The 21,181-nt window shown below is 46.1% G+C and overlaps 1 protein-coding gene across 2 annotated transcripts in view; it reads left to right on the top strand.

Annotated features, from left to right (window-relative positions):
* Positions 1-21,181, top strand: part of NR4A3 (nuclear receptor subfamily 4 group A member 3) — a 43,111-nt gene that overhangs the window by 12,230 nt on the left and 9,700 nt on the right. For both annotated transcript variants that reach the window (XM_043486893.1, XM_043486894.1), the window contains 2 exons: positions 10,099-10,298; positions 12,925-13,103. In XM_043486893.1, the coding sequence (XP_043342828.1) occupies positions 10,099-10,298; positions 12,925-13,103 (379 nt within the window). The remainder of the gene's footprint in view (positions 1-10,098; positions 10,299-12,924; positions 13,104-21,181) is intronic.

Below are 21,181 nucleotides of genomic sequence, written 5' to 3'. Positions count from 1 at the left end.
ATGATACTAGTAATAAGCCTGGATTGAATGACTTGTGTCTGGCACTGTGCTCAACCATTTTCATACCTTTTCTCTATTTCTTCACTTCACTTAGCAATTCCAGTGCATCCATTGCACCAAATAGTTTTTGCCTTCTTGAATCTCTCAATGCCTTAACGAATGACCCTGACAGTGCTGCACCTGTCATACCCATTGTTGCAGGATTCCCGATGGTTGTGCCGATGAAAATCTGCACAGGTGAATTACAATTTGTATATTGCTTTCATGCTTTAGACAACATGACTACTGTGTTTTTTCATATTGTGACCAAACCAGCTGGGTAAGCCTCAAGTTATCCTTAAACAGTTTACCCAGTTGCACTGGCATTGATTGACCTACTGCCTATGCAGAGGGATTAGACCACTGATGGAGAGGAGCAAGCTCTGGCCTTGACATCAGGAGGTGTCAGGAGAACTGGGATGGAGTGTCGCCTCTGATACTTCCTGCCTGGGTCACCTGGCTCCTGCTCTTGGCTTTCTCATCCTTACAGTGGAGATGATTACAAATTTAACCTCAGAGGGATGTTTTGAACATCAGTCACATGGGAACAATGGTTGAGAAAACATCTGAAACTGTAAATGACCACCAGTGTTGTCAGGTCAACCAAAATATATCAGCCCTTTTATTTCATATGCGACATAGAGAGTACCAGTTTGAAACCTGAAAATTCCCAGAAATTTGGATAACATGAAGAAGAACGATTTTCTGAACAAATGTATAAATATTACTGGAAGACAGTTTTAAAAGAGACTTAGAAAAGCAAACTTCTAGTAAGGCAGGGTCTCACCAGAGAAGAGAAGAAAGGAAAAGGTCATAATTATTGAGCCATTTCTACCTGCTAGACATTGTGGTACTTGGTCTCATCTAACAACCATTTAAAGAACCATAAACTGTAAGGATAGTTACTCCCACTCCAAGACAAGGAAACTTAGAAACACAGTTTGCACACAGAGAAGAGAGAAACCAGTCAAGGGATCCCCAGTTGGTTGATTTGGCTTGGCAGCAATTACCAGATTGCCTTCTCCAGGTCCAGTCAGTATCTTGAACTTCTGGTTGAAGGGTTGGCCAAGAGCGTGAGTGTGTCTGCTCTTGCCCTCTGTGTAGGTTGTAGTGTTGACAAAAATGAAAGGCTGATCTCGGTATACCTGCTGTGGTCTTCCTCCCTCCGTCCCCTCCCTCCTTCTAGGCTGTGAGTCCTCCATTGCTCTCTGGAGCACAAGACTTCCTATGAGAAGCATGGCAGGTCCTTGGCATCAAAGGTTGAGGACTCTTGTTCTGATTACAAGTAGCATCTCTTGACTGAAGTCAAGTCTCAAATAATAGTTTAACTGAATAATGCAATGGTTAAAGGGCTAAGGCTTTGGAACTGTGCAGGCCTCAAGTAAAATTCCAGTACCATCATGTATTGGAATGACCAATACATTCCAAGCTGGGTGACCTTGAGCAACTGATTAAATCTTTTAGCATCTCACCTTCCTCATCTGTGTTATGGAATAATAATAATAATATCTACTTCCCAGGATTGTTTTTATAAAATTTAAATAAGATACTTGTCAGAGCTTTAGCTCAGTACTCTGTATGTTATCTCCTTGGCCATACCTTCTTATTCTGTCATTTGTTGAATGCTTTAATGAGTATAAACACTACATATGGCAGGTGCTATGTAGAAAAACCACTAAGGTAAGTGTGATGATTGCTGTTTCATAGATGAGGAGATTAAAAGTGAGAAAGCCTAAAGAACTGACTTGCCCAAGGTCACATGAGTGAGTGAGTGAAGTTGCTCAGTCGTGTCCGACTCTTTGCAACCCCATGGACTGTAGCCTAGCAGGCTCCTCAGTCCATGGAATTTTGCAGGCAAGAGTACTGGAGTGGATTGCCATTTCCTTCTCCAAGGTCACATAGCTAATATGTATCTGAGATAGAATTAGAAGCCAATGGGTCCAATTTGCCCCGCAAAGTCTGTGCTCCTAAGGCCAAAATTCCCTGCCTCTCTGGTTTCAGTGAGAATGGGTGATGGAAAAGCATTTGGGAATACAGACTTTTTCATGAACCTTTCTGGCCTTCCCTCATGCAATCCATCTGAATTAGTGAAGCTTCTTGGCACTGCCTCCACCGAGGCCGCAGCACACAGTCTGACGTCGCTCTCGGGCCTTGGAAATGACTTTTTCTGGCCAGTCCAGAGAATTTTGTCCACAGAGTGATGATGATGGAGGGGGGGGTGCCAATCATCCAATTATTGGTCTACACGGCCTAATTAGTTATTCAGTGGTGAAGCTTGTCCTGGACTTTGCGTTGTCCCAGCTGGGAGCTGTCTCCACACGGAAACATCCGTCCGCTGTGTCTGCTTGCTTCTGCACCGTTCGGTGTGTTAGACTAGAGTCGTCCTCCTCATCAACAAACATTTATCCAATTTAATTGTTAGCTTTGTCCAAAATAGCAGATTGACCATGCCAGAGTCTGGGTCACGATGATACTACCTCTGGGGCCTGGCTCAATTTTGCAAAGCATATTTATTTTAATTGCATTGTTTTGGAATCAAATCGAACCTCATAGCTTGGATTCTCCTGCTTTTAGATAGCTTTACAAAATTATAAAAAATTGGACCCAAATCAATTAAATTAAAAGTCTTTTTTAAAAAATACAGTGAGTTTTCATCAAAAACTTGGATGAAGGCGTAGAAGGCATGCTGATCACATTTGCAGATGACAGAAAGCTGGGAGGGATCGCTAATATGATGGATGTCAGTATCAACATTCAGAGTGATTTCGACAGGTTGGAACAGGATGGATGAAACCATCATGGAGAAAGTTAACAAAAATAAATGTGAAGCTCAGCATTTAGAATTTTTTTAAATGGGAGAGACTTAGCTTGTCAGTGGTCCATGTTGAGAAGCTCTCAGGAGCTTATTCCCTGTGCTCAGTAAGAACCACCAATGTGTTTAGGTGGTGGCAAGAGGGATGCTCCTTTAGCTCCGGCCTCTGCAGAAGAAGGGTAGGACCAGGACCGACTTGGTGGCGCCCGTGGGCTCTGTGCTGTCGGCCCACACTTCAAGGATGGCGTTCAGTTCCAGGCTGGGATTTAAGAGGGCAATGGACACACTGTTTCTGAAAACTTGAAAGGGATAGTTGGAGGAAATGGAAGTATGTAGACAGAAAGGGAGTAGGTTTGGTGGGACTAGGCCACACTTCTGCCATGTGACCAAGAGGACTGTTCTCCCAAGGGCAGATCTAGAGGGTGAAGGAAGTGGCCTTTCCAGCCCATTCTGAGGACAAGAAAGAGTTCTACTGGCTCTAAGAACTGCTATGGAAGTGTGAAGAAACGTAAGGAGAGCTCTTTACAGGGTTCCTCACAAGGAGACAGGTTGTTTTGGCTGATATTAAGTTCCTTCCAGCTCTAAGATTTCATGATTCTAGGGTCTACCTTATTGTCCCTAAATGCAAGTGAATAGATATACATATACATATAAGAATGTGTGTTGTTAAGTAACTTGTTACTTCACAAGATTGAATTTGCTTCATTCTCTTTTAAAAAATTAACATAAAATGAATGAAGCAAAATGAATTTATTGAAAGTCCACTCTGAGCCAGGTACCATCACATATATTTAGTTTATGTGGTATAATTTATGATTTCAGTCATTTTAAAAATATCATTCATTGGAATTCAGTTTTCATATTACCTTCTCTTTAAAGTTTTTATTTAAGAATTCAGAGAACTGGATGTGATCTTGAGGTAATCTAATCCAACACTCATATTTTCAGAAGAGTAAATAAAAGTTTAAAAAGATTACGTGGCTTACCTAAAGTCAGTGGCAAAGGGTTAGACCCAAATCTCATCCCTCAAGAGAGTATGTTTCTCACCATATTGCCATTCCATTTAATGGAAATGTACTAGTTTGTTGTGTTTTTTTTTTCAAACAGAAGTCTTTATTAGATTTTTTAAATTACAATAAGAGTAACATATACTCGTGGTTTGAAAAAGGCAAACCATTTAGAAGTGAATCAAGTGAAAAATGAAAGTATCTTCTTCATTTATTCCTGCTTAAATCATACCATAGTGGTAGACATAATTTATTACATTTTAAATAAGAATATGCGCTGTCAGTTTCGAGTCAGACAGTTGAACATGACCAAAACAATTTATTAAAGATGCTACCTTCGCCCAATGAATCAGAGAAACGAGAAAACATTTTGCCAGACAGGTTCATTCTAATCTTCCTGTCCCCGTCTGTGTGCCTTTAAGGTAGTAAGGGAGTGTTTTCCTGGTCTGTGGGACAAGGCGGTGGAGGACTTGTTCCAAGTCACAGAGGGAAGGGTGTTTTCAAGGCCAGAAAGATTGCTCCTCACTCTGTGAAGCGTTCCTGGCGCTGAGACCTTCTCCTCTCCTTTGGGCCAAACTTCTCTCCTTCAAAAGTGAGCTCAGATCAGTATATATCAGTGCAGTCAAAACATGTCAGATTTGATTTGTTTCGCCTCAAAATGTTGCTGTTCTCTACCCCACAGTTGCTTTTAATTTAGCATCACAAGTATATATAGATACCGGACTTGACTTCAGAGCCTGTGTAATTACTAATGAGAAAGTGTACTTCACGTCCTCATTTGTTGGTCATTTTAAGTATTTGCCAGCAAACTAGGATGTTTTCTGGTGGGAGTATCACTTAGCACTGTAACAGACTCCAAAAACAAGACACAGTACAGATGCAACCAGGCACCAGCAAGTGGGGTTTAAATGTGTTAACAAGAGAGCCGGCACATGTTAGCCTACAAAGTGTGAACTGCATGAAGATTCCTCAGAGTCCTTCTTAAAGCTACTTCAAAGATCCTCTCAAATGGCCACTCACCCACTGGATGATTTCAGGCCAGTTCTGCCCCGCCGTGGGCCTCAGCTTTCTCATCTGAGTGATGAAGAGATTGGAATAAATGCAGAACCACAGTCCCTTCCAGCCTTCTCGTTCCCTGACCCTGTGACCATTGTACCTGCTGCAGTTCCCCTATCAGTACAAGTCTCCATTTCCCACAGTGTAGTACCCAGACTGCCTGTATCAGAAGGACCCATGGTGTTTGCTTAAAATGCAGATTCCGGGGGCCACACACAGGCCTGCTGACTCAGAATGGGGGACGGGGAACGCAGGCAGGAATCTATGTTTTTATAAAGGCCTCAGATGGTTCTTTGGCACACTAAGGTTTAAGAACCATCATTATAATTTATTAAGAACAATTTAGTTTTACCCCGAATCTCCTATTTCCCAACTTGCCTGGCGTTGAGAAGGAATGAGCAATAGACATGGATTTGACAGAAAGTAATTGACTCACTGAACCATTCTTCCAGAGCAGTGGACGCATTATTGAACAAGATGCAACTCTGTCTTCATGGAGCTTACAGGCCAGTGAGGGAGACAGAAAATAAACCCATATGTAACTGCAGTGATGCCATTTTGGGAAGAGAGGAGGGTTTGGGGGTTTTGTTTTTGTTTTTCAGAGAAGGGAGGCAATTGGATCAGAAAAGAAGAAATTTGGGGGAAATTATATTAATTGCCTGTTTTTAAAGTGTCAGCTTTTTAAAGTGTAAGATCCTAAGACTATGTATACATAGTTTGACTCATAGAATAGTAACATCTGAAATATAAGGACCCAGGGAAAAGTAACATTGTAAGGGAAAATAAAATGCTCTTAAGACATTTTACATATTTAGCCTCCACTGAGGACTGACGGTGAGATAGAGTGAGTATCGGATTCCAATCTGCTATGAAAACATCACATTGCTAAATTTTAGGGCTGGTGTTCACCAAAGGTCTTGCATAATTTATTTTAGGCCTAAGCTGTGTCTGAAATCTGACTTGTACATACATGGTATTACCGTTTGAAATGTGTCAACTCATTTAGTTTAAATAATATTTGTTGCTTGTGGTCCTAGATTCTCAGTCTAAGTCCTTCAGAGAAATCTGCATTAGACATTAGCTGTCAGTAAATGCAATCCTGTGTCTTTGACTAGTGGTAAAATCTGATTATTGATGGATCAGTTATCCATAAAGGCTGGAATACAACATTAGCATAAAGAGGAGAAAAGATTCACTTTTAAGGTCTTTCTCTGTTTGGCCTATATCTGATTAGAATGATCAATAAACAAATTATTCCAGATTTTCTTTGGTGAACCCCAAACGGCTTAGCCCAGAGACAGAGCAATATAGGAGAGTACAGAAGCAGGGCTTGGGGTCTGGTTCTTTCAACTCCATGCTCAGCATTTCACGGCGAGGTGTTTATAAACTGCTAGCCCAGGCAGAGAGAGACTCTAATATGTTTTGTTCTGTTTCTTTAAACCTTATATTCAATAGAGGGGACACTTGATTTCTTTCTCACCCCTAGAAGTTGATGCTGACCCTCCAGTCACCTCCTAGTTACTGGTGGCTCAGACTGAATCCAGTTTGGCTCCAGAATTCTGGAACGTGAACCGGAATCACTGCAGGTGAAGCCCAGAGAATCTGGCTGGAGCCTGGCACACGGGGCCTGCTGGCTCTCCTCCTTGCTGGACTCCATCAGAGAAAAGCTCATGCACAGGCAGCCGCTGCGTCTCCCTGTGTTTATGATGCATGAAATGTGAGCCCAGCAGGGGCAGGGGCCTGCAGAGGACCCTGGTGAAAGCTAAGTGCTCTGGAGGCTTCTGAGCAAATATTGGAAGCAGGGAGATTATTGAGTTGTGAGCCCTGCTTTCAGGGACAACAGTGTAGGAGGGAGCTGTTAGGTCCCATTCCTTGACGTTCTTTAGTCTTTTTCTCTCCATTTAACACCCTACTTTGAAACAATAAGGCTGAATTAGTATCAAATTCTAGGCAATACTGCCATCATACCTGATGTGATTAGCAATATTTTGAATCACTGAATGCAGAGCCATCATGTGGAACAGTCCACCAGGATAGATGCTGGTCGGGGCTGTAAAAGAATAGAAATCATACCGTGTCTGCCATCAAACCCACCCTGGAATTAAACTAGAAATCAATAACAGAAAGACAGCTGAATACAAGAGCCAAAGGAATCTTAGAGATTGGCCAGTCTCGTCACTTCCTACTTCAGAAGCAGAAACAGGCCCAGAGAAGTTCAGCGCCTCATCTAGGGCTTCATGGCAAGTCAGTGTCAAAGCCTGGGGGAGATGTGCTGTCTGATCCAACATTCTTTCCTCAACTCCCAGTTACCTGAGATTTCACATGTAGGGCTATCAGTTTTCTAAACGTGGTGCTGCCTTGAATTTCATGCTGCCTGTGGGGAACATTTGGAATTAGATTCACGTAAGAAGAGGAAGTTTAAAAATAAAACCTTCTTCTCCCCGCTCTCCTCCAGTTAATAGTACATGTGCTGAAAGGAGGCGGTGGGGAGTGTCTGTGACACCAGATCATGCAGCCATCCGTGAACATCCATGGAGAGGAGAGAGGACTGCTTCCTTCTACCATGCCTTCCTACCATTCCAACTCAGAACATCCAGGGCCTCATATTAATAGAATCCTGGCCCTGGGCAGATTACTGGGAACAGAGGAGCCAGGACTTTGAGCTGGACCTGATATTATGGGATCCTAGAAAGGCAGGCTGAAAATTAGGAACCTTCCAGTTCAACCTCATCCCTCATTTTATAATATGGGAGCTGAGGGACAGTGATAATTCTAAATATCAAAATCATTATCAGTGTCATTACTGTCTTCATGTGCTAAATATGTTTTATGTGCCAGGTTTTCCACATATGTATCACATTTAATCACTGCAACAAAATGTTGAGGAAGATAGTACCACCATTGTGCAGAAGAGAAAACTGAGGCTCAGAAAAGCTAAGCAATTTACCCTAGATAACTATAGCAGCAGAGCTACATTATGTCACAAACTAGGGGCCTAAACAAATCTAGGCTTGAAGCAACTGGGCTCCTTGTCTGATGTTTCTTTTGTTATTTCATGATGCCTCCTGGGAAAACACGGTGAGATGAGGGGAGACCCAATTCAGACAAGGGCCTTATTTCTTCAGATCTATGTAATGCTGCAGTGAGCACCTGTCTGCTCATTGGCTTTTTGTCCTCCATCCAGGTTAGAGCATTGTGGCAAACCCAGGTACTCCCGTGACTGTTCTTTCATTGAACAATATTCAACAACGGTTTGTTATTGTCATTGTTTAGTCACTGAGAGTCAGTTCTGTCCCAGTCACTGTGGTGACAGAATATGAGACCAAATGAATATATACATGGAGAGCAAAATACTTTTTTTTTGAAATGCCACCTGTATTACAGAGTAAATTCTCACATACACATATACTCTAGTCTCCCATTGATCAAAGCAAAATACTTTTAAAAGCTATCCTACAGGCCACCAGCACGTAATATCAGAACTGCTAATAGCCAGAAGGTGTAGGACTGGAAACCACAGAGGCGTGTTTAAGTCTTGGCTGTCCCACTGTTGCTTGTGGAACTTGGGAAAGTCTGTTAGCCTCTCTGAGCTTCTTTGAGTCTCAGTTTCCTCATCTGTAAAATAAGGATTAAAATCCGTGCCCCTGGAAGATAACTGAGAAAGGAGACACAGAAGCACCATCAGCGGTGTTTCTGTGAAGGCAGCGATGCACATTTACATGAAGGTTTTTGCATGTCTCTTCAGTCTCTGTTGTTGGTTGTCCCTGGATTATTACTTTTCTGTATCAGTCTTTCTGCCTGAAGCGGGAAAGATTTTCCTTCAATGATTCAAGCAAACTGCTGACGCCACCCGCATAGCTAAAAGCTGGTGGAGACTTTAACCCTGCCTGTACCTTCCTTCTCCTGGAGTCCTCTAGGTCAGTGCTGTCCAACAGAACATGCTCTACGCCACATGGTGGCTACCGAGCACTTGGAATATGGCTCGTGTGATTGAGGGTTTTCACTCGTTTAAGTAGCCACAAGTCCTGCGTCTGATGGCGCCGTCTGCCTGGGCCGTGCCAAGGACACATTCCTCCCCCACCCCCTCCTTTTTTGTCTTATCTCTCAGAAATCCATCAACAGTAAGCACTCATCTTCTCTTGGTTCATTCCAAGATTCTCAAACTTCACTGCACATGAGAATTCACCTGGAGATCTTGATAAAACAGTTTCTTGGGCTACTCCCCACAGAGATTCTGATTCTGTAGTCCTGGGGCAGAGCTGGAGATTTTTGCTTCTAACACATTCCCAGGTGTTGCTGATGCTGCTGGTCCAAGGACCACAGTTTGAGAACCAGGGGTTAATTAAACATCTTGTTTGGAGACAGCTTTGCCTTAGGGACTCTGTGGATCCTGGAGGCTCACAAAGACAACCCCCTAGGGTGATGACTCTCAACACCGGCAGCCCTTTGGAATCACCTGGGGAGCTTTTAAAAACTCCTGATGACCAGTCCCCATCCCAGACCAGTTAAATTAGAATCTCTGTGCCTATGACCCAGACATGAGTGTTTTTTAAAGCTCCCCAGATGATTGCAGTCAGGACTGAAAACCAGTGCACTCATGGGGCTTAAGCAAATTTCATTGCCTATTAAGTGGTAACAGAATCCACTCTGTTTATGTCACAGGGCTATCGTGAGAATCTGATGAGACTATGAGTGCAAAAAGGTTTTATAAACTGTAGGACGCAAGAGTAGCGATTTAGGCCTTGATGATCTTTTTTTTTTTTTTGAGTGCAAATTGTGTTCTTAGAAGGTGCTGGAAATTGGGGGGATGAGGACTAAAACTTGTAAGAGAAGCAAGCAATAAAATGTGCAGCATCACATAAAACACCGTGTGGGCGGCTGACACTTGGTCCCAAAGGAAGACTCTAGGAGACAGTGTAGAACCCGCAGTGAACTGTAGTTACCCCGCCCAGGGGGTACACAGCTTGGTTATTTATCCACCAACCCACTGACTGAGGTTCTCCAGGAAGGATGCTAATTTCTAGCACTTTCTGCTGTCTGTCACAGTGAGAGTGGGCTCTGGTGGCCAAAGAAAGCCCTCCTGAGAAGAGAAGGCATTGACAATCTTGCAAGAGCCGATGAGCAAATGCTGCTGTCAGGCCTGTTGGACTGAGATAACGCTGCTCTCTGGGGTTTGCCTTCCAGTACTGTCCCGCTGACCAGGCTGCCGCAGGCACGGACGCTGAGCATGTGCAGCAGTTCTACAACCTTCTAACAGCCTCCATTGATGTATCCAGAAGCTGGGCAGAGAAGATCCCCGGATTCACTGATCTCCCCAAAGAAGATCAGACATTACTTATAGAATCAGCCTTTTTGGAGCTGTTTGTTCTCAGACTTTCCATCAGGTAATTACTACTCTTTTATCTTCCTTTAGTCCACTCCTTCCTTTGAAGAAGTTTGAAACCTGCTGGATTTTTAACTAAGTCAGTGGGGAAAAGTTTGCTCAAGAAGGACATACGTAATATGACCAGGCGTTAAAAAACTGAGCAGTGGATCGAACGCTGGGCTGGTAGCCGGGTCTCCTGGATTCTAGTCTGTTTTAACAGACTTGTTGTAAGACCCTAAGCAGGTCACTTGCTTCATCAGAAATTTAGTTTCCTTCTTCATACAATGAGAAGGTTGGATTTGGCAACTGATGGGCTTCCCTGGTAGCTCAGCTGGTAAGGAATCCGCCTGCGCTGCAGGAGACCTGGGTTTGATCCCTGGGTTAGAAAGGTTTCCTCCAGGAGGGATAGCAACCCACTGCAATATTCTTGCCTTGAGAATCTGCATGGACAGAAGAGCTTGGCCGGCTAGCCTGTGGGGTCGCAAAGAGCCGGACACGACTGAGCGACCAAGCACCACACACAGCAAAGCCCCTTTTAGTGCCGTCATTCTGATTCCAGGAAGATTCTCGTGGTGCAGAAGGTATTTCCTGGGAGCCAGTGTTTTCAGCATTGCCTTTGCCTCCCAGGTTTCCATTTAGTGTTACTTTCTGATGCACCAGAGGGGGCGCTAAAGAGTTCCCACAGCTTTGCAGCCTCCAGTATTTACTCCAAGAGAAGAGCTCCTAGATCAATAGATTTGGTTCAGCTTACCGCACTCTGACATCAAAAACAAAGAGAAACTGATTTTTCAAAAAGCTAGAACCTGGAATCTAAGCTTCTGCCATAAAGTTCACATGTAGCATTTTAAATTCTACCTTCCTTGCTTCCTTTTAGTTATATGTTTATTCCTATAAATATACACCAACATTTTGCCAATATTATAGGAAAAACCGTCCCTTTTCCCCTCTTTCTCTTCCCTGCTACCCACGCCCCGGTTTCACACCATGTTACCAAAAACTCTCATTTACGATGCTAATTCCCATGCCTCATTCCCAGCTGTTTTGGTTTGGATCTACGTTGAAGCAAGTCTAGAAATCTGCATTTTTAAATGTACTTATTGATATTTTAAAATGAAAGATGAATATTTTTAATGATGAAATGTACAATTCACAAAGAAGATAGACATCATAAGCCATTAGACACCTAACAACAGAGAAACAAAGATACATAAAGCAAAAATCAGAAGAAATATGAGGGAAAAGAAAAAATATATATAATCATAGTGTGACATATTAACTTAGAAATCTGCATTTTTAAGTCATCTTCTAGCAATTCTGATGCCACTGGTCTGAGGTCGGGGTTTTAAACCCTGAGATTGAATCATTCTGTCCTGTGCATGCATGCCTCTGGGGAGGGATCTGTGGGAGAAACCCAAGTGGCGTTACAACCAGACTGCCAGTAATTAGCATAATTACAGCCAATCCTGCATGTGCAGGCGCTAAGCTGAATCAGCAATACGACTACGATCTATTAGGCGGGCAGCAAAGGATTAAGTCAGAGATCAGCTCCACGAGGGCGGACGCCATGTAGGCCCTATTCATCAGGTTTTCTCCAATGTCCAGCTAAGGAATGGCACTGGTTTTGTGCTCAAGAAGTACTTGCTGAGTGAATGAATGAATGAAGTTATTTCTCTAAAAAGCACAGCTAAAAAGACATTAACATGTTACTGCAGTGGGCCAAGAGAGAGAAAGATGTGGCAAGAGATTTGAAAATTAAAGGATAGTTAAGATTAAGTTAAGGTCCACCTAAAATTCAGAATTAGTTATACCTAACACTGGTTGGGCTCCTCTTGTATTCAGGCACTGTGCATAGACTTTCAAATTCTTTATTTTATTTAATTCCCACAACATTCTTTGGAGGTAGCAATTAGAATTCCTGTTTTATAGATAAGGATAAGGAAACGCAGAAAGATTAAACAAGTGCCCAAGGCTCCAGAGAGAAGTGGCGCTAACTAGAAGTGCCAGGGTGCCTTTCATGAGAAAAGAACGGGATCACTGCGGACGTCATATAAACTGTCAGGGTGGATTGAGAAATAGCCCTCGACAGCCCAGCTGCTAAAAGCAGAGAGTGTAGTACAAAACAAGGACTCTTTTTACTTTAGACCATTGTTCAGTTTATGATTGATTTCTGGCGCTTGAGAGGACTTGGTGTTTTTAGAGTCTGCACAATGGAATTGTAGTGTCTAACCTCAGGCCTTATCAGTTTTCGACATTTAAGAAAATGAAAGAGAAGGCCTGGCGGAGGAGCACTGAAGGGAACAGTCTGGTGTTCACGGCGCAGAGAGACAGGGCACTGGGCTTCACTTCCAGCATCCATGCCAGGGCAAGCCAGAAAGTGCATCTGCCCGTAAGGGAGCACACGCCCTACTCCGAGCACCTCCAGGGCTGAGGCTTAGCAGGGGAGTCAGCAGACCATTAGCAGTGGTTGTTTATCCCAGGGTTGTTCATGGAGGGCGTCTGGGTGGGTTTCACAGCACCATGCTGGGTTTTGAAGGCTGCCCAAACCTGTGTGTGTACCGGTGCCTTATGACGTTACCCCACTGGACAGATTGAAGGGGTCTATTTTTGTGTCGCTATCCTCACCCCCCGACGACTTTCTCTCGTAGGTCAAACACTGCTGAAGATAAGTTTGTGTTCTGCAACGGACTTGTCCTGCATCGACTTCAGTGCCTTCGTGGATTTGGGGAGTGGCTCGACTCCATTAAAGACTTTTCCTTAAGTTTGCAGAGCCTGAACCTTGATATCCAAGCCTTAGCCTGCCTGTCAGCACTGAGCATGGTCACAGGTAAGTGCCGCCCTGACGTGGCGTGGACGGACGGTGGCTCCCCGTCTCTCTTTTTCCGGCTTCTGTTTGGTTCTGGCTTTGGCTGTCACTCACACAGCCAAAATTAGGAAATTAGGAAAATGATTGCCCCACTTTGCTGAAATCCACTGAGTTTGTTGTTTGGACGCTAAGTCGTGTCTGACTCTTTGCAACTCCATGGACTGTAGCCCAGCGGGCTCCTCTGTTCATAGGCTTTCCCAGGCTGGAGTACTGGAGTGGATTGCCATCTCCCTCTCCAGGGCATCCTCCCAACCTAGGGATGGAACCCACGCCTCCTGTATTGGCAGTTGGATTCTTTACCACCGAACCACCAGGAAAGTCCCCCGCTAGGTTTATCCTAGTTTAAAACAGGAGACACACAGCTGCAACTTATTGTCATGAACTTCCAGGAAAGAGGATTCCCAGTGGGTTTGGTTATTGTCAGTAAACCCAGTTATATGAAAATCTAAATTTCCACAGGGTCACTGTGGGCAGTTGGACTCACTGCTTCAGGGTTATTTTTACAGGAGCTTTTGAAGGAAGATTACCTTAACCAGCCTAGTCTTGTGGGGCAGAGGGGTGGGTCTTCGCTTCTCCGCAGTCCTTGGCTAGTAACCCAAAGTAAAACCAAAGAACTACATACACATAAAACACACATTTATTTATTTACAGCTTTATTCAGCAGCTTTAATCGGCAGAGGACTGAGGAAAATGGGTATTCATATACAGCAAAAACGGTTCAACTCAACCACTTTAAGGGTTTAAACCAGAAGTCTGGAACATATTCAGCTTCTCTGCTATGCCTTTCTCCCCCTAGATGTCTCTTCCTGTCTATCTTTTGGGAGGTAAACGATTCCGAGGCAGAATGACAAAGAAGAACAAAACATAGTGGATAAGAAAGGGGCACCATCTCCCGGTAGCTGCTTGAGGCCCAGCTCCCCTCTGCTGCTTCACACTTTCAGAGTTTCCTGTTCGATCTCATCCTTCTTGTTCAAACTGGGGCTTGGTGAAGTCGTGACAGTAGATGGAGGCTCCAGAAGAGGCTAGCCAGAGAGGCTTTCACCTCCCATCCTTTTCATCAGACTCAAGTACAGGCTAGATCATTGGACTGAGGATTAAGTTTCAGATTCTTGACACGCTCCTGGCTGTGGAAAACATGTTTTTTAGGCTGGTGATGCGTTTCACAGAGGGCCAGAGGCATCCTGGGGCACATGGGCCCTTTTTTCTGATGCATCCGAAGTGTGCTTCGTTTACACACACCTCCTTGGGACATCGCCTGTTAGCTAAAGTGAGATGTGTCTGAGCACATTAAGAGACTAAGCTGGTTCATCATCTCATGGTTTTCATGAAGGCCAAGAAGAGGAAAGGTGTGTGCAATGGGAGGAATAGGACACCAGTGTGTTCCCTCAGGATTCCAAGTGGAAATAGGCTCCTCCTGGTCTTTGGTCCTGAATGAGAAGTCTCCCTGCCAGAGGCTTCCAAGGAAACCATTGACAAAACAAAAAGAAACAGTCTCCAAGAGTATGGATTTGATTAAGGGGTCTTTCAAAGGCACACAGAAGGGAACACCTGAAGAAAGTAAACACATTGAAAGCACAGATGTTTCACTCCAGCAGGACTGGAATGAACCGGGCTCAGAGGCTAGCTTTCAGCTGAGGCTCTCCAGCTCAGGTTTAAAATCATTCGGCTCTTCCTAGGACAGTTAAACCGTCAAAACTGGAAAGTATGAAATCTAGTTAATTTAGAAAAACAGACACAAAAACCAGAGCCAGCTAAACTTTGCTTTCAGTAAATAAAGCCAACACATTGCACATCGCTATGGAAATGGAATTTGAGTATAGTTCATTGACAAGTGCTCCCTGATCTAGGCACTCTGCTGCAGTTCGGTGGGTTTTCAGAGATGGTAACACGCACACCTGGAAGGGATAGAGCACGCAGAAGAGTCCATGTGATACCAGGCACTGAGTGCCACGGTGGGATGTGAGAGTGGGTCCCAGGCACTGAGTGCCCCGGTGGGGATGTGAGAGTGGGTCCCAGGCGCTGAGTGCCCCGGTGGGGATGTGAGAGTGGGTCCCAGGCGCTGAGTGCCCCGGTGGGGATGTGAGAGTGGGTCCCAGGCGCTGAGTGCCCCGGTGGGGATGTGAGAGTTGGGCCCAGGCGCTGAGTTGCCCAGTGGGGATGTGAGGTGCGGGTACCAGGCGCTGAGTGCCCCGGTGGGATGTGGTGTGAGGTACTAGGTCTGAGTTGGCCCCAGTGCCATGGGATGTCGAGAGTGGGTCCCAGGCGCTGAGTTGCCCTGGTGGGGATGTGAGAGTGGGTCCCGGCCTTGAGTTGCCCCGGTGGGGATGTGGAGTGGTCCAGGCGGTGGAGTGCCCCGGTGGGGATGTGAGAGTGGGTACTAGGTGCTGAGTGCCCCGGTGGGGATGTGAGAGTGGGTACCAGGCGCTGAGTGCCCCGGTGGGGATGTGAGTGTGGGTACTAGGTGCTGAGTGCCCCGGTGGGGATGTGAGAGTGGGTCCCAGGCGCTGAGTGCCCCGGTGGGGATGTGAGAGTGGGTCCCAGGCGGTGAGTGCCCCGGTGGGGATGTGAGAGTGGGTCCCAGGCGGTGAGTGCCCCGGTGGGGATGTGAGAGTGGGTCGCCAGGCGGTGAGTGCCACGGTGGGGATGTGAGAGTGGGTACTAGGTGCTGAGTGCCCCGGTGGGGATGTGAGTGTGGGTACTAGGTGCTGAGTGCCCCGGTGGGGATGTGAGAGTGGGTCCCAGGCACTGAGTGCCCCGGTGGGGATGTGAGAGTGGGTCCCAGGCACTGAGTGCCCCAGTGGGGGTGTGAGAGTGGGTCCCAGGCGGTGAGTGCCACGGTGGGGATGTGAGAGTGGTACCAGGCGCTGAGTGCCCCGGTGGGAATGTGAGCAGTGGGTCCAAGGCGCTGAGTGCCCCGGTGGCGATGTGAGAGTGGGTCCTCAGGCGGTGAGTGCCACGGTGGGGATGTGAGAGTGGGTACAGGCGCTGAGTGCCCCGGTGGGGGATGTGAGCGTGGTCCCAGGCGTGAGTGCCCCGGTGGGGATGGAGAGTGGGGTTACCCAGGGCGCTGAGCCCCGGTTGGGGGATGTGAGGTGGGTCCCAGGCGCTGAGTGCCCCGGTGGGGATGTGAGTGTGGGTACTAGGTGCTGAGTGCCCCGGTGGGGATGTGAGAGTGGGTCCCAGGCGCTGAGTGCCCCGGTGGGGATGTGAGAGTGGGTCCCAGGCACTGAGTGCCCCAGTGGGGGTGTGAGAGTGGGTCCCAGGCGGTGAGTGCCACGGTGGGGATGTGAGAGTGGGTACTAGGTGCTGAGTGCCCCGGTGGGGATGTGAGTGTGGGTACTAGGTGCTGAGTGCCCCAGTGGGGATGTGAGAGTGGGTCCCAGGCGGTGAGTGCCACGGTGGGGATGTGAGAGTGGGTACTAGGTGCTGAGTGCCCCGGTGGGGATGTGAGTGTGGGTACTAGGTGCTGAGTGCCACGGTGGGATGTGAGAGTGGGTACCAGGCGCTGAGTGCCCTGGTGGGGATGTGAGAGTGGATACAAGGTGATGAGAGACCCATGGTGGGAGATGGTCATCTCGGAAGAGGTAGTGTAAAAGAATCTAAAAAAGAATGAATACATGTATACGTATAACAGAGTCAACTTGCTGTGCACTTAAAACTAACATAACATTGTAAATCAATGATACTCCATTAAAAAAAATTTATTTTTAAGATGTAAATATATCCAAACCAGAAAAAAAAAAAAAAGAGGCAACATGAACTGGTCTTTGATAAAAACATAGGATTTTTCCAGGCTAAAATGGAAGGCGTGAGAATTCTAGGCATGAATATAAATTTGCTAAAGCCATTGAAAATGTGGCTGTCATACATTTCAGGTCTAAAAACCAGAGTGGTGGGAAGTGAGACAGGTGTGATAGGTTAGGGTGAGGCACGGCATGGAGAACCCTTCACACTTGGATGAGAAGGTTGGGGTTTATCTTGAGAGCAGTGGGGATCCGCAGAGAGGACCTTCATGGCCAGGCTTGCATTTTAGAGAGGTCTACCCTGACAGCTGGTTTTGAGCACAGATTTTAGCAGGAAAGAGACTAAGAGAGAAAAAGGCAGTCCAGGTATGAAAGTTTGGTTTAAGAAGAGGTCCTGAGGCTGACATCTTTTTTTGTTTTACTCTTTAAGTGAAAGTGAAGTCACTCAATCGTGTCTGACTCTTTGCGACTCTGTGGACTGTAGTCCACCAGATTCCTTGGTCCATGGATTTTCCAAGCATGAATACTGGAGTGGGTTGCCATTTCCTTCTCCAGCGGACCTTCCCAAGCCAGGGATCGAACCCAGGTCTCCCACATTGTAGGCAGACGCTTTACTGTCTGAGCCACCAGGGAAGCCCCGTTTTACCCTTTAAGCAGAAATTAATAGACAGCAATGAGGTCACGGCATGTGGATGCCCGCAGTCCCAGCCTGGAGAGACTGGCGGTTCAGTGCGGAGAATACGGCCTAGGAGTTAGGAGGAGGCGGCGCCGGTGGCGTCTCTGCCTGCAGCGTGCTGTGTGCGGCAGGCACACATGCTTCCCTGCTGCAGCTGTGTAGTCAGTAAGTCGTGTCCAACTCTTTGTGACCCCATGGACTGTAACCCGCCAGGCTTCTCTTTGCATGGGATTTCCCAGGCAAGAATACTGGAGTGGGTTGCAGTTTCCTTCTCCAGGGGATCTTCCCAACCCAGGGCTCGAACGTGCGTCTCCTGCGTTGCAGGCAGATCCTTTGCCGCTGAGCCACCTATAGCTGCTCAGCCTCTGCCCATTTATGTGGAGACTTGCTCAGCGAGGAACCAGGTTGCGTGGCAGAAATTGCAAGGATGTTGGAGACCACCACCCCAGGTTTGAATCTGGGATCACGTATTTAATAAGTGCATACTACTGAGAAATGCATTTCTCTGAACTCAGTTTCCCCATCTGTAAAATGGGGACAATAATATCTATTCCCTCTGGCAGCAGCAAGGATGACAGATAACTAGGTTTGTGATGTAGCCAAACTGGGTTCACAACAGGTGCTCGCTCCATTTATCTTCCGTCCTGGAGGGATGGTGACAGGGACTCTCTCAAATCAGGCACATGCCTGCCCTTTCCACAAACCCTAGCAGTCCAAAATCAAACTCGGCGGCATGAGGAAACAGGTGGTAGCCTTAGAAGGCAGTGTGTGTGGTGAATGTCTCCTAGGATGCTGGAGAGAGGCTTGAAGAAAGACAGTGATGCTAAAGAAATCCGGCTGCACTTACCAGGTGCTGACAGAGGGCCCAGTCCTTGAGGGGTGCCTCCAGATCCTGCTGCCAGTCCCACGGCCTCTGCAGAGCGGGTTGTTGTAGGTGCTCTAGTTAGAATACACAAGAAAAACAAGGCCTCTTCTCTCATTTCTGGATCTCGCAGAACTCTCTGTGATTTGCTGGTTGGGAGAGGGGTTGAGATGTGTGAAAACTTCAGGAAACGGCAGAAAAGGCAGTGCCTGAGCACCGGCCGCGCACGTTGTCCTGGATGTTAATTTTCATTCGAACGTGGGCTTCCCTGAAATCTTGACCTCTGAGAAACTCCATTGATCATAAAAGGTGATTGTGATCAGTTGGGCTATTGGCAGGAGAAAATTTGTCCCCAGATTGTCTGCTCCAAACCACACGGAACTCATCAAAAGGAAATGGGGTTTCAGACATTTAACCAGTCTTGCTTCCAGGAAAGTTATTAAGAATCTGTACCACATTGGTAGTCTGTACAAACATGACATTTTTTCCTAATTCTTTTTTTTTTCCTTCCTCTATTTCTGTCTCTCTGCCCTGATAAAAAAACTAGGTGGCAAGGTGGGGCAGGAAATGGTTTTTTTCAGATCACTCTCCTTTCGCGCAGTTAAAGGGAGTTCCCCACAGTTGTGGCTGTCGCATATTTTTAGGTCCTCACTTTATCTACCCTAGCCACTCCTATATTCCTGACATAGGAGTAATGGAAACACCTTACTTCTGATAGAATGCCAATGAGGTGATATCTAGTTGCAGTTAATTATGTGTAATAAATAAGAAGCACCCCCCCCAATCAAAAGTTAGTATGGAATTACTACATTTTGTAAGTATTGTTCACTAAATAACTATTGAGGCCCTACTTTATGTGGGGCACGGTGACAGTCTCCAGGGATGCCAAGATGAGCCATGTGTGAATTCTGCTGTCAGAATTCACAGCAGAAAAGTGTATGGTCTACTAGGAAGTCATATGTGTTGGTGTAGTGAACTCAGGGTATGGTAGTGAGTGCTCACGTCCTTAGAAGGGATGGATTCAGGGCAGGGGAAGTTCAGATTACTGCTAGAACTTTGGGGTTAAAGGAAAATGGAGGTACTGGTCATGCATGGCTTCCCAAGGAGATGGCGTGGAGAAATAAGGCCATTTAGAGGAAGGACATTCCGTTGTGCAGTAGAGGGAGCTGCTTAACGTAGGCGGCCGTGGAAGTCTTCACATTCTGGGGAGAAGCAAGGAGCTGGAGTTGCATCATGTATTTTTTTATTTTTCCCTTTTCTTGAAAGTGTTATGGGCGCATCGCTGATTTACAGGGTGTTAGTTTCAGGTGTAGAGCAAAGTGACTCAGCCGTGCATACGCATATATCCACTGTCTTTCAGATTCTCTTCCCATATAGGCCACTATGCTATACCGTAGGTCTGTTAAATCCTATGTGTAATCTCAGTAGAAAGAACAGAAAAACTAAGAGAGTACAGGCTACTACACTTGATGATGCTGTGTCTTAGAATGAGCGTGAGAAAGAAGCCATGAATCCACTGTGGGCCGAGGACTGCCTGCTTCTGATGGTGAGAGCTGAGAGCATGTCCTGTACTTTGGGAAAACTTAAAGAATTTTCAGGGAAAAACTTTGATTCTATGTAATATTTATCTTATGGCTTATGGTTATGACCTAACTGCAGAGTAAAATGCATTTCCCATAGAGTAAAAGGGGCTTCCCTGGTAGCTCAGCTGGTAAAGAATCCACCTGCAATGCAAGAGACCTGGGTTCAATTCCTGGATCAGGAAAATCCCCTGGAGAAGGAATAGGCTACCCACTCCAGGATTTGTGGGCTTTCCTGGTGGCTCAGATGGTAAAGAATCCACCTGCAATGCAAGAGACCTGGGTTCGATCCCTGGGTTGGGAAGATCCCCTGGAGGAGGGCATGGCAACCCACTCCAGTGTTCTTGCCTGGAGAGTCCCCATGGACAGAGGAGCTTGGAGGACTACAGTCCATGGGGTCGCAAAGAGTCGGACACGGCTGAGCGATTCAGCACAGCACATAGAGTAGAAAGGGAAGGAGATTGGAAAGGCAGCTTAGACCAGATAGTAGAGAGAATCTTGAGTGCCCAAGTGCCATTTTGCAAGACACTACATTAAATCAGTGTTCCCTGTGGCTTTCATTCCCTACTCGTGTCTTCCATCAGGCAGAAGACACTCTTTTCTTGTCTCTCTGTAGTCTTTCTCTTTTGCCTTGTGGGAATGTGAACTCTGAGACTGAGGAGGGGGCAGGAAGCAGTGAAAGTGACAGAACCCCGTAGGGGGCCGATCCCGCCACACCCTCCAGCAGCTGTTCTCGGAGCTCCCCTGTTCACTCAGAGTGGTTACCTGGTTACTCTGTTTTTCTGGCACATAGAGCCATCAGCTGCATTGCCAGGAAAACTAGATGTAAAACTTGCCAGGGCCATATTTTTTTTAAAAAACGGTAGTGGAGAAGGGATGTCATGGGAGTTGGAGACTGGAGGACTGGGTTCAAGTCTTCACCATGCTTACTTCCTAGCTGTGCAATTTTGGGCAAGTTCCTTACCCTCTCTGAATCTCAGTTTTCTCCTTTTTCATAGGGATAATGATGTCTACGTGTAGGTTTTCTGTAAAGATTGAATGACCTAATGTATACTTTACAGATATTGTTATTACCCTAAATGGCACAAGTTTTACTTCCAAGAAGAGCTGGCAGTTCTAAGAATCCATAAGTCACTTCAGTCGTGTTTGACTCTTTGTGACGCTGTGGCCTGTAGCCT

Source organism: Cervus canadensis, chromosome 14, assembly GCF_019320065.1.
Source record: "Cervus canadensis isolate Bull #8, Minnesota chromosome 14, ASM1932006v1, whole genome shotgun sequence".
Classification (NCBI taxonomy): domain Eukaryota; kingdom Metazoa; phylum Chordata; class Mammalia; order Artiodactyla; family Cervidae; genus Cervus; species Cervus canadensis.
This window is presented reverse-complemented; position numbering and strand designations above follow the sequence as displayed.